We start from the raw sequence: 13198 nt of genomic DNA, 5'->3' as shown, positions 1-13198 counted from the left end.
GTATTTGGGGTGCTGATACCTTCCCTTTACGCAACCAGTCCCCGTACCCAATCTCTGAGACCAGTTAGGGTTCCTAGTGACCAAAATACTAGGTGGCGACTCCTATTCCATTTTCTATCAACAAAAGACAATATTTTCTTGTCTCCCCACATTTGCCAGATAGATACCATACACACTTCCTAGATTTTAAAAGTGGAATATTCGCCGCGACGCCGCGCACCCGCGACAGGGTTAGCGGGAAGTCTGCTAGATAGACATTATCGAGTAGCACCTTTTGATGAGAGATATGAACAAGAAGCTTCGAGAAAACTAGTATTTTCTGAATTATATGAAGCCGGTAAGCAAACAGCAAATCCGTGGGTATTTGAACCCGAATGCCCGGGAAAAAGTAGAATATTTGATGGAAGAACGGGAGATCCTTTTGAGCAGCCTGTTATAATAGGAAAGCCTTATATCTTGAAATTAATTCATCAAGTTGCTGATAAAATACATGGACGTTCCAGTGGGCATTATGCACTTGTTACACAACAACCCCTTAGAGGAAAGGCCAAACAAGGGGGACAACTGGTAGGAGAAATGGAGGTTTGGGCTCTAGAGGGATTTGGTGTTTCTCATATTTTACAAGAGATGCTTACTTATAAATCTGATCATATTAGAGCTCGCCAAGAAGTGCTTGATACTACGATCAGTGGACGAACAATACCTAAACCTGATGATGCTCCAGAATCTTTTTGATTGCTCGTTCGAGAACTACAATCTTTAGCTCTGGAACTGAAACATTTCCTTATATCTGAGAAGAACTTCCAGATTAATAGGAAGGAAGTTTAATCGGAATGAATCATGATGAAACTAAAAATATTTTCAACACATTATAGTTAGTCAGTGTTTATAGTTTATATGAGTGAATACTATGCAAAAGCCAGCTTTCCAGAAAATTAATTATAGTCCCTATAATTTAGTGTAGTTTATATATTGATCCTTAATTTGGGCCCTCCAAAGATTATATATATATATATATATATATATATATATATATATATATATCCCCCCCCCCGAGGTATCCCGGTATGCGACTGCGTCACCAGTGCTAGTGGGTGGTGGCAACACCTCTAGCGTGAACGATGAATCACATTATTGTTTGAAAAATTTTGTGCTGAAAGCCAAGCATATGGTACTGATGCTTTTTTTTTTCTTGAGTTAATTACAACTTAATCCTCATAATAATATAAAATGGATGAAAATGATCGAGTTATACATGGATAAAAAATATAGAATTTAAATATTCAATTTCCAAAAGGAATAATAACAAAAAAAACTGATGAATGCAAAATTATTAATAACTCTAAAACGTGCACGTGTTTTTTTTTCCGCTTTTATTCCCTTTTTTTTACACATTTTTTTTGTTATTTTACCCAAAATTGACTTCTACTTATTTTTTTTCCTTTTTTTTTTTAATTTTTTTTTGTTATTTGTGAATTGCTACAATGTTTTTCCATATAAATTTTTTTCAGAATTATATTTGTCAATTTATTTTTTTTATATTAAGCTGATTGAGAATTTAACTTTGTAGTTCTTTAAAATACCGTAGATTGCTACAGTGTGTTCCTACATTATTTTTATCTTGCTACAGTGTTTCCCTACGTGTTTTTTTTCCAAAATTATCTTTATCGAATTTATTTTTTTTATAGTGAGCTGGTTGAAAATTTAGCTTTGTAGTTTTTTCTTTAAAATACCATTGATTGCTACAATGTTTCTCCATATGATTTTTTTGTTATGATTTTTTTCAAAATTATCTTTATCGGTTTTATTATTTTTAATATTGAGTTGGTTGAAAATTACAACTGTATATTTTCTCATGAAACACTATAGATTGCTACAGTGTTTCCATGCATGTTTTTTTCTCCTTTCGTTTTTTTTATATTTTCCAAAATTATCTTTGTTGATTTTATTTTTTTAATATTGAACTGATTGAGAATTACAATTGTATATTTCATAACAAAACATTATAGATTGCTACAGTATTTTTCTAAATGATTTTAATATTGAGCTGGTTGAGAATTTAGCTTTAACTTTCCCCACATGTTTTTTTTTCCTATTTTTTTTTGCTTTTTTTCCAAAATTGTCTTATTTTATTTTATTTTTTATGGTTTTTTTCAGAATTGTTTTTTTTAATTTTATTTTTTTAATATTAAGTTAGTTGAGAATTTAGTTTTGTAGTTTTTTCTTTAAAAATATTGTGAATTACAACAGTTTTTTTCCATATGATTTTTTTTATAAATCCACGACAATGTATAAAGATGTCACAAACCCGCAGCATCTCGCGGCATAGCATCAAAGTACATTATAATTGTGTGGAATTTCAATTATTTTATTAAAAAATATCTCAACTCATTAGATTTTCTAATATTTTATAGAATAATTAAATCATAATATCATAGATTAATTTCTACCTCGTCACTCTGCTGATACCATCCAATTATAATCTCTACCACCATCACCTATAAAATTGTTGTAATCATCACAATCATACCATCTCACGGTCATAATTAATCATAAATTAATGACCAACATAACATAAAAAAGAAAATGAATGGACGTCAAAGAAAAAGACAAGTAGCATAAGAAAAAACAATTTTAAGATAATGTTTGCCAGGCATGCATCTTGCTACTTTCTGTAATTTAACACCTGTAAATCACGTGTACGACTTTCAATTGGCTTAAGATTGGTGCAGCTTTCTTTATGCGATTTATTTTTTTATTTAAAAATATTTTTTTATATATTAAAATTTGTTTGATGTGATAATATTAAAAGTAATTTTTAAAAATTAAAAAAATATTATTTTATATATTTTTAAATAAAAAAACTGTAAACAATCACAAATACCATCACAGCAGATCTTCAAAATCTAATGGTCCCATTGCTGTAGCCAGGAGTCAAAGTATCTACAGTAACTTTCTTGATATAAACAAACTAAATTCTGAATCTTTCACGTAATTCATTGCGAAACTTAAAAACAAGCTAGCTAAAATGGCATCTACAAAACCTTGCAAGAACAAGGTTCAAGACAAGGTTGCTATCGTCACGGGAGGTGCCAGTGGCATAGGCGAGGCCACCGTGCTTGCCTTTGCTGAAAATGGCGCACGAGCAGTCGTGATCGCAGATATTCAAGATGAAAAGGGCCAAAAGCTTGCAGAATCCATCGGAACTAACAGATCCACTTACATCCACTGTGATGTAGCTGATGAAAACCAAGTCAAATCCCTTGTGGAGTCCACTGTTCAACTTTATGGTCACCTTGACGTAATATTCTGCAATGCCGGCATTGGAAGCTTTGGTAGGCAAAATGTTCTTGACTTCGACCTGGACTCGTGCGACAAACTCTTTGCAGTAAACGTGCGTGGCACAGCAGCATGCCTAAAGCACGCGGCGCGTGCCATGGTGGACGGAGGTGTAACGGGCAGCGTCATTTTTACATCAAGCGCCGCTGCGAATCTCGCAGGGGTCAGGTTCACAGATTATATCATGTCCAAGAGCGGGGTTTTAGCATTGATGAAATGTGCAAGTTATCAGTTGGGCGAGCATGGTATAAGAGTCAACTGTGTGTCGCCAGGACCGGTGGCAACACCTCTAGCATGCAAGACATTCGAAAAGGGAGTAGAGGAGGTGGAGAAGGCTTTTCAGTCGTCTTATTACTTGAAAGGTGTGTTGAAAACGAAGCACGTAGCTGACGCAGTGCTGTTTCTTGCTTCTGACGATTCTGAGTTTGTGACTGGCCAGAATTTGATCGTCGATGGTGGGTTTAATTTTCAAGGTATTCCCAAATAAAACGATCCGGGGAAGGATGGTGTCGGATTTAGTTCTTAATTAATAATGATTTTGCACATGCTTAATTATTTGTTGAGAAATTTATTTAATATCAAGTGATCCACCTGATCTTCCAAATAATTCTTTCAATGACTTATTATTTAAGGATTTAATTTAGTAATACCATCAATTTAAATTTGATTTATTTCAAATCAAACTAAAAATTATGATTTCTCAAATCAACTAAAGCATCATGATCAACACTCTCAATTATTGGAAGATATGCATTATTGCTCATCCTGATGGGAAAACAGTACACTTTCAATTGCTGGAAGACGTGCAAAACAACTGTGTTTTGAGGTCTACTTTTTTAACAAATTCAATTTTCTTGAATACAATGTTGTTTTCCATGATTGAATCGTTTTGGTTCAGTAGTAAAAATACGCAGATCACCTTTGAAAAGAGGCACGCCATAAATTTGACACTTACATTCATTATAATCTCCTTTCAAGAACTCATGCAATTCACTTTAGTTCCTTCATCAACAACACAACAGGCGAAACAGCCACAAATCTTGACTCTATGATCTATAAAAACTGGGTTATTTATTTGAATCTGATAAAAGGTAAGAGAAAAAACTCTCAAAAAGCAAGTTGGGGCTATCGATTTTTATTTCACATGCATTTTTCTTTAGGGTTTGAGCAAGCTAAATATAAAGAAAACAAAGAAGATTAATAGAAATTGCAGATCGATCTAGCTAGAGGAGCGGTAATGTGATAAAGAAACTAATATCGATCTATGTATTTTTTAAAATAGTATATTAGATTCATCTAATAATTTCACAAACAAAAAATGTTTAAAAACCAGAGATTATAAGATCCGATATATCCTTGACTACATATCGATCTATACTGTAGCGTTTGCCTTCGATTCTCAATCCATCCACACCATACAAGCGCAGCTTGGAATTTGTATAATAAGATGTTTTTGTTTTAAACAACAAAATCCGATTAAAAAAATGAGAGAATTCAAGACTCGGAGGCATTTGTCTACATTTTATGAAAGCAATAAGCTATAAAATAAAGGAAAATTCTGAAAAATGATAGGTGAACAAGAAGAAGTAAAAAAAACCATGATTCAAGCATAAACTCCACTATAAGTTATTTTTATTTAATTATATAATAATAAAAAAAAAGTAACGATAATAAATGAATTATTGTTTTTATAAAACAAAGTGATCATAAAGACTAGTACAAAAGGAACACTTGATAAAAGAAAAAAATCACGAAATTCAATTTTCATACAACTCAATACTAAATGATAAAATTAAAAAAAAAGACAAGAAAAAAAACAATTCGAGTTAACATGTCAGACTCACAACCTAAGTTGTGAAGTTGAGACAACTCCTTATAAAGCAAATAAAAAAAATTACAATGCCTAATCCTTAACAATCCAAATATAGAAGGATGAAACCGAAAAAAAAAATCAATTAACATAAAGGAAAAAACAACACCAGCAAACTCAAGCAAGTCTACGAAACCCCACGAGCTAGATCATGCGAACAAGATAACCTGGTAAAAGAAAAAAAAAATGAAACTCAATTCCTAAACCAACAAAGTGTTGAAAGATGAAATAAAAAAAAAATTAAACTTAAAAAACAAACCAAAAAAAGACATGAGTCAACCTTAGCCTAGAGGTTACCTTTTATCTCAGCTAAAATATGTTGCAGATATTCTTCAGTAGGCTAGACTTACTGATAACAAGACTATAGATATTCTCATTGAGATTAACGCAAGGTATTCTTTTTCTGATGGTCTACCTTTGATAGATCCTACCTTATATAGTACTATTATTAAGAGCTTGATATATCTCACTATTACTCGTCCAGATAATGTATATGTTGTTCATGTTGTTAGTTAGTTTGTTGCATCTCCTACTACAGTTCACTGGACAATTGTTCTTCGTATTTTACGATATCTTCGTGGTACGGTCTTTCAAAGTCTTTCACTCTTATCCATCTCTTCCTTATAGCTCGTGCATACTTTGATGCTGATCATGGCAGTGATCCCACATATCGTAAATTTGTTACTGGTTTCTGTATATTTCTAGGTGATTTTCTTATTTCTTGGAAGAGCAAGAAACAATCTATTGTTTCTCAATCTTCAGCCGAAGCAGAATATCATGTTATGATATCTACTACAAAAGATATTGTTGAGTTATGTTGGTTACTTGCTGATATGAGAGTTTCTCTCTCATCCTACTCCTATGTATTGTGACAACTAGAATTCTATTCAGATTACTTACAACTCGGTTTTTCATGAACGAACTAAGCACATTGAGATCGATTGTCATTTTACTCGTCATCATCTCAAGTATGACACCATTACTCTACCTTTTGTTTCTTCTTCCTTGCAGATTGCAGATTTCATTACCGAGTCACATTCCATTTCCTGATTTTATTTTCCAGTTGGCAAACTCTCGATACTTGTAGTTGCCACATCATGAGTTTGAGAGGAGATGATAAGAAATATATATATTTATCTTGTTTTGTTTATTAAAGGTAAAATAATATTTTTAATTTAGTCTATATATAATCTTTTTCTTTTTAGCTTAAAGCTAAACTTCAGAATATGGTAATTAATAAAAATCCTAGCCTCTTTCTATCTTATGCATGTTTGTATTAATTTGTTTTCTGTTAATTTGGAATGTTTTAACAATATGTTCATGAAAGATGTGTTGGAACCATAGCTTTAGCAGCCATGGTTTCCAGCAAAGAAGAGATCAGAGTCATCAGACACGGATACCGACCCACATGGTAATGGTTGGTGATGGGTAGTAGGTGGTAATATTATAAGATTGCAATGTGTTGTTCATGTGTGTGTTTCTTCATACACTGAACATAATATTTTTTTAATTAAATATGTTTAAAAAATAAAAAATATCACAAAAATAAACCCTTACTAAAATATGTGTTTGGCATTGTTTGGAAAAAACATAAAATTATAGAAAATTTTAATATATCTTAAAATAAAAAATTATAAATAATAAAGATAAAATAACTTTAAAATCATGATGAAACTAAAAATATTTTCAACACATTATAGTCAGTCAGTGTTTACAGGAGTGAATACAGTGCAAAAGCCAGGCTCTGCAGAAAATTAATTATAGTCCCCATAGTTTAGTGTAGTTTATATATTGATCCTTAATTTGGGCCCTCCAAAGATTATAGATATATATATTTATTTTTTTCCCTCTGAGATACCACTATATGCGTCACTAGTGCTGGTGGCACCGCCTCTGGCGTGAATCACATTATTGTTTGAAAAATTTTATGCCGAAAGCCAAGCATTTGATGTTTTTTTTTCTTTTTTCTTGAGTTAATTACAGCTTAATCCTCATAATTTATTAAAAAAAATAATTGACACGTGTAATATCAAAAACTAATTAAATAGTCCCTGACCATGCTTAATTTAGTAGTATTTTGTTTCAAAGAAATGCTCTCTTTTATTATCATTTTTTTTGTATCATCTACTTATTTTTCACTGTTTTATTTATTAAAAAAAAACAAAAAAAATTGAAAAATAATATAAAATGGATGAAAATGATCGAGTTATACATGGATAAAAAATATAGAAATTAAATATTCAATTTCCAAAGAATTAATTACAAAAAAATCTGATGAACACAAAATACATTATAATTGTGTAGAATTTCAATTATTTTATTAAAAAATATCTCAATTCATTAGATTTTCTAATATTTTATAGAATAATTAAATCATAATATCATAGATTAATTTCTACCTCGTCACTCTTCTGATACCATCCAATTATAATATCTACCACCATCACCTATAAAATTGGTGTCATCATCACAGTCATACCATCTAACGGTCATAATTAATCATAACATAAAAAAGAAAATGAATGGACGTCAAAGAAAAAGACAAGTGGCATTGAAAAAACAATTTTAAGATAATGCCGGCCATGCATGCATCTACTTTCTGTAATTTAACAGCCTAGTACGACTTTCAACATTTTTTAAAAAAAAATTGAATTTTTTTTTTGAAATTAATTAAAAAAAAATAATAAAAAAAGAGTTTTAAAAATACAAGTGGCATTACAATAAACAGTTTTAAGATAATGTCGGGCGTTTACTTTCTATAATTATTTTGGTGTTTTAATATTAAAATAAAAAATATTTTAAAAAACAATGATTATCTTACTGAAAAACACCTTTCAACACATATCTCGATGCAGATCTGATTGTCCCAATGCTAACCAGGAGTCAAAGTATCTACAGTAACTCTCTTGATATAAACATACTAAATTCTGAATCTTTCGCGTAATTCATTGCAAAACTCAAAAACAAACTAGCTAAAATGGCATCTACAAAACCTTGCAAGAACAAGGTTCAAGACAAGGTTGCTATCGTCACGGGAGGTGCCAGTGGCATAGGCGAGGCCACCGTGCTTGCCTTAGCTGAAAACGGCGCACGAGCAGTCGTGATCGCAGATATTCAAGATGAAAAGGGCCAAAAGCTTGCAGAATCCATCGGAACTAACAGATCCACTTACATCCACTGTGATGTAGCTGATGAAAACCAAGTCAAATCCCTTGTGGAGTCCACTGTTCAACTTTATGGTCACCTTGACGTAATATTCTGCAATGCCGGCATTGCAAGCTTTGGTAGGCAAAATGTTCTTGACTTCGACCTGGACTTGTGCGACAAACTCTTTGCAGTAAACGTGCGTGGCACAGCAGCATGCCTAAAGCACGCGGCGCGTGCCATGGTGGACGGAGGTGTAAAGGGCAGCGTCATTTGCACATCAAGCGCCGCTGCGAATCTCGCAGGGGACAGGTTCACAGATTATATCATGTCCAAGAGCGGGCTCTTGGCACTGATGAAATGTGCAAGTTATCAGTTGGGCCAGCATGGTATAAGAGTCAACTGTGTGTCGCCAGGACCGGTGGCAACACCTCTAGCATGCAAGACATTCGAAAAGGGAGTAGAGGAGGTGGAGAAGGCTTTTCAGTCGTCTTATTACTTGAAAGGTGTGTTGAAAACGAAGCACGTAGCTGACGCAGTGCTGTTTCTTGCTTCTGACGATTCTGAGTTTGTGACTGGCCAGAATTTGATCGTCGATGGTGGGTTTAATTTGCAAGGTATTCCCAAATAAAATGATCCGGGGAATTAAGGATGGTGTCGGATTTAGTTCTTCATTAATAATGATTTTGCAAATGCTTAATATTGCAAATATCTTGTGTCCTGTGTTTGTACACTCTCATCGATGCCTGACATTGTGGAAGCAGTTCGCAGTTGGGGCTAACTTGTGTCCTGTGTTTGGACACTCTCATCCATTCAAATATCTTGTGTCGTATAATTTCTCTCTCTCAAATATATGTGTGTAACTCTGCTTGTAATTAATAAGAACGGTGAAACTCTTTCAATCATAATTTCTTCACTTAATTTGTCGAGAAATTTATTTATTATTTGTCGAGAAACTCTTTCAAATAATTCTTTCAATATTTTATTTTGATGACTTATTATTTAAGGATTTAATTTAGTAATACCATCAATTTAAATTTGATTTATTTCAAATTAAACTAAAAATTATGATTTCTCAAATCAACTAAAGCATTATATATGATTAACACTCTCAATAATTGGAAGATATGCATTATTGCTCATCCTGATGGGAAACAACACTTTCAATTGCTGGAAGACGTGCAAAACAAGTGTGTTTTGAGGTCTACTTTTTCAAAAATTCAATTTTCTTAAATACAATGTTGTTTTCCATTATTGAATCGTTTTGGTTCAGTAAAAGTAGCCGAGGCTAATAAATTCTATGTCAGGATCTAATTTTTTTGAGTTTTTTTATTAGGACTCAAGACTATTAGATCTTAGGTTACTTAATATTAATATTTCTCTTGTATATATTATTATTTTTATTATAGTTGAAAGTATTAATATCTAACATATTATAATTTGTATTCTAAATATTATTAATTCAATTATAATAAAAATAATAATTTTTATACCCCAAATAATAGTATTTTTAATATTAATGCTTTGAAGTTTAATAAAAATAATAATATTTAGAACACAAATAATACTATTTTTAATATTAATACTTTCAATTATAATAAAAATAAAAATATTTGTTTATACCGCAAATAATAATATTTTTAATATTAATACTTTCAATTATAATACAAAATAAAAATATTTGTTTATACCGCAAATAATACTATTTTTAATATTAATACTATTTTTAATACTTTTAATTATAATAAAAAATAAAAATATTTGCACCGCAAATAATAATATTTATACCTCAAATAATACTATTTTTAATATTAATACTTTCAATTATAATACAAAATAAAAATATTTGCACTGCAAATAATATTATGTATACCATAAATATTACTATTTTTAATATTAATACTTTCAATTATAATAAAAATAAAAATATTTGTACCACAAATAATAGTATTTATACCACAAATAATAATATTTATACCGCAAATAATACTATTTTTAATATTAATACTTTCAATTATAATAAAAATAATAATCTTTGTACCACAACTAATAATATTTTTGATTTTAATACTTTAAACTATAATAGAAATATTAATATTTATAACACAAATAATATAATTTTTAATATCAATACATTCAATTACAATAAAAATAATAATATTTATAGCACAAATAATAATAATAATAATAATAATAATAATAATAATTTAATTTAATTTTATCCTTCAAGTCAACTATATAGTTTTTTTTGTTGTAATAATATTTTATTTCAAATTTATTAATGACAATAATGATAATGAGAACAATAATTTATACTTTTACCCTTCTAAGTTTTAATGGGTCCTGTGTCAAGACCCATTTTGTTATAGTCCCGCGTCAAGTACCAAGTCAAATGAATCATGCGTCTGGAACCAATTCGCTTAGGTCCTGCGTAAGAACCCAATACTCTTGGGTCCTGCATCAGGACCCAATGATAATGGGTCTTGTAACAGGACCCAATTTTCTTAGATCCAGTGCTAGAACCTGATCGTCTTGGGTCCAGTGTCAAGGCCCAAACTTAATGGGTCATGCGTAAGGATCTAATTCTATTAGGATATTTCAAATTTATTAATGACAATAATGATAATAAGAACAATAATTTATACTTTTACCCTTCTAAGTTTTAATGGGTCCTGTGTCAAGACCCATTTTGGTATAGTCCCACGTTAAGAACCAAGTCAAATGAATCATGCGTCTGGAACCAATTCGCTTAGGTCCTGCGTAAGAACCAAATACTCTTGGGTCCTGCATCAGGACCCAATGATAATGGGTCTTGTAACAGGATCCAATTTTTTTAGATCCAGTGCTAGAACTTGATCGTCTTGGGTCCAGTGTCAAGGCCCAAACTTAATGGGTCATGCGTAAGGATCCAATTCTATTGGGTCCTTCATCAAGACCCCAGATTCTTGGATCTTAGGTTTCTAAATATAATTATTTGTATTTTAAATATTATTATTTTTATTATAATTAAAAGTATTAATATAAAAAAAAATGTTATTTGTGTTATAAATATTATAATTTTTATTACAATTGAAAGTATTAATATTAAAAATAGGGCTATTTTTGTTAGAAATATTTTTTTATTATAATTGAAAGTATTAATATTAAATATATTATGATTTGTGTTATAAATAATAATATTTTTATTATAATTAATAATATTATAATAAAAATATTATTATTTGTCTTATAAATATTATTATTTTAATTTTAATTAATATTATTAATAAAATTGAAAATAATTATTATTAATATTGAAAAACAACCATAAATTTGATTTGAAAGGTAAAATTAAAAATTATTATTATTATTAATAATATTATTAAATTTTACAAAACTATTATTACTAGGGAATAAAAACCATAATTGTTTTTTAAAGATTAAAAAATATAAAAATTTGGTAAAATAAGTTAAATAATAATATTTATACCATAAATAACACTATTTTTAATATTAATACCTTCTAGATTAATAAAAATAATAATATTTTTACCACAAATAATAATACTTTGAACTATAGTAGAAATATTAATATTTCTAACACAAATAATATTGTTTTTGATATTAAAACCTTCAATAATAATAAAAATAATAATATTTTTACCGCAAATTATAATACTTTGAACTATACTAGAAATATTAATATTTATAACATAAATAATACTATTTTTAATATTAATATCTTCAATTATAATAAAAACAATAATATTTATAGCACAAATACTAATACTAATACATACTAATACTAATAATTTTTAATTTTATCCTTCAAATCAACTATATGGTTTTTCTTTGTTAGTAATAATATTTTATCTTAAATTTATTAATGATAATAAGAACAATAATTTATATTTTTACCCTTTAAATGGATCCAGCGTCAGGACCCAATTCACTTTATTCTACGCCAAAATCCAATGGTAACGAGTCCTGTGTTAGGACTCAATGCTATTGGATCATGCATTAGAACCCAAGTTGAATGGGTTCTGCGTTGGGACCCAAGGGCAATGGGTATTGCGTTAGGCCCAATCTCTAGGGTCCTGTCACCTAATTCACTGTGGTCCTGCGTCAGGACCTGATTGTCTTGAGTCCACTATCAGGACCTAAGTTTAATGGGTTTTGCGTCAGGACCCAATTCTATTAGGTCTTTCATCAGAACTTAAGATTTTGAGGTTTTAAATTTCTAAATATAATTATTTGTATTTTAAAAATTATTATTTTTATTATAATTAAAAGTATTAATATTAAAATATTATCATTTGTGTTATAAATATTATTATTTTAATTATAATTGAAAATATTAATATTAAAAGTATTATTATTTGTGTTATAAATATTATTATTTTGATTATAGTTAATATTATTAATAAAATAAGTAATAAATTTTAAAAAATATTATTAATATTAAAATTTTTTATTATTTATATTATAATATTTTATAATATTTTTTATAAAAATAAAAAATGAACCCCCAAGGTAGCGCGTCACCTCACTAGTGTCTATCTATGCGTATAGCGTTTGCCTTCGATTCTCAATCCATCCACACTATACAAGCGCGACTTGGAATTTGTATAATATGATAGTTCTATTTTAAATGACGAAATCCGATAAATAAAAAAAAAGAGAGAATTCAAGACTTGGAGGCATTTGTCTACATTTTATGAAAGCAGTAACCTATAAAATAAAGGAAAATTCTGAAAAATGATAGGTGAACAAAAAGAAGTAAAAAACACATGATTCAAGGCATGAACTCCACTAGTTTCAATATATAAGTTATTTTTATTTAATTATATAATAAAAAGAAAAAAA

At 29.6% G+C, this 13198-nt stretch overlaps 2 protein-coding genes across 2 annotated transcripts; both read left to right on the top strand.

The window, feature by feature from the left end:
• Positions 1-2931: 2931 nt before the first annotated feature.
• On the top strand, positions 2932-3946 carry LOC133678916 ((-)-isopiperitenol/(-)-carveol dehydrogenase, mitochondrial-like). The gene has a single exon (XM_062101432.1). The coding sequence runs from the start codon at positions 3029-3031 to the stop codon at positions 3824-3826; it is 798 nt and encodes a 265-aa protein (XP_061957416.1). The 5' UTR covers positions 2932-3028; the 3' UTR covers positions 3827-3946.
• A 4124-nt stretch (positions 3947-8070) lies between these two features.
• On the top strand, positions 8071-9261 carry LOC133678901 ((-)-isopiperitenol/(-)-carveol dehydrogenase, mitochondrial-like). The gene has a single exon (XM_062101414.1). The coding sequence runs from the start codon at positions 8187-8189 to the stop codon at positions 8982-8984; it is 798 nt and encodes a 265-aa protein (XP_061957398.1). The 5' UTR covers positions 8071-8186; the 3' UTR covers positions 8985-9261.
• Positions 9262-13198: the final 3937 nt, after the last annotated feature.

The sequence above is a fragment of the Populus nigra genome, chromosome 18, assembly GCF_951802175.1.
Source record: "Populus nigra chromosome 18, ddPopNigr1.1, whole genome shotgun sequence".
NCBI lineage: Eukaryota > Viridiplantae > Streptophyta > Magnoliopsida > Malpighiales > Salicaceae > Populus > Populus nigra.
The sequence above is the reverse complement of the archived record's forward strand: the minus strand, read 5'-3'. Positions and strand labels throughout refer to the sequence as shown.

What these genes read in the sequence shown, in the direction of transcription:
- LOC133678901 (XM_062101414.1), top strand. Translation starts at nt 8,187, where the DNA reads ATGGCATCTACAAAACCTTGCAAGAACAAGGTTCAAGACAAGGTTGCT.
- LOC133678916 (XM_062101432.1), top strand. Translation starts at nt 3,029, where the DNA reads ATGGCATCTACAAAACCTTGCAAGAACAAGGTTCAAGACAAGGTTGCT.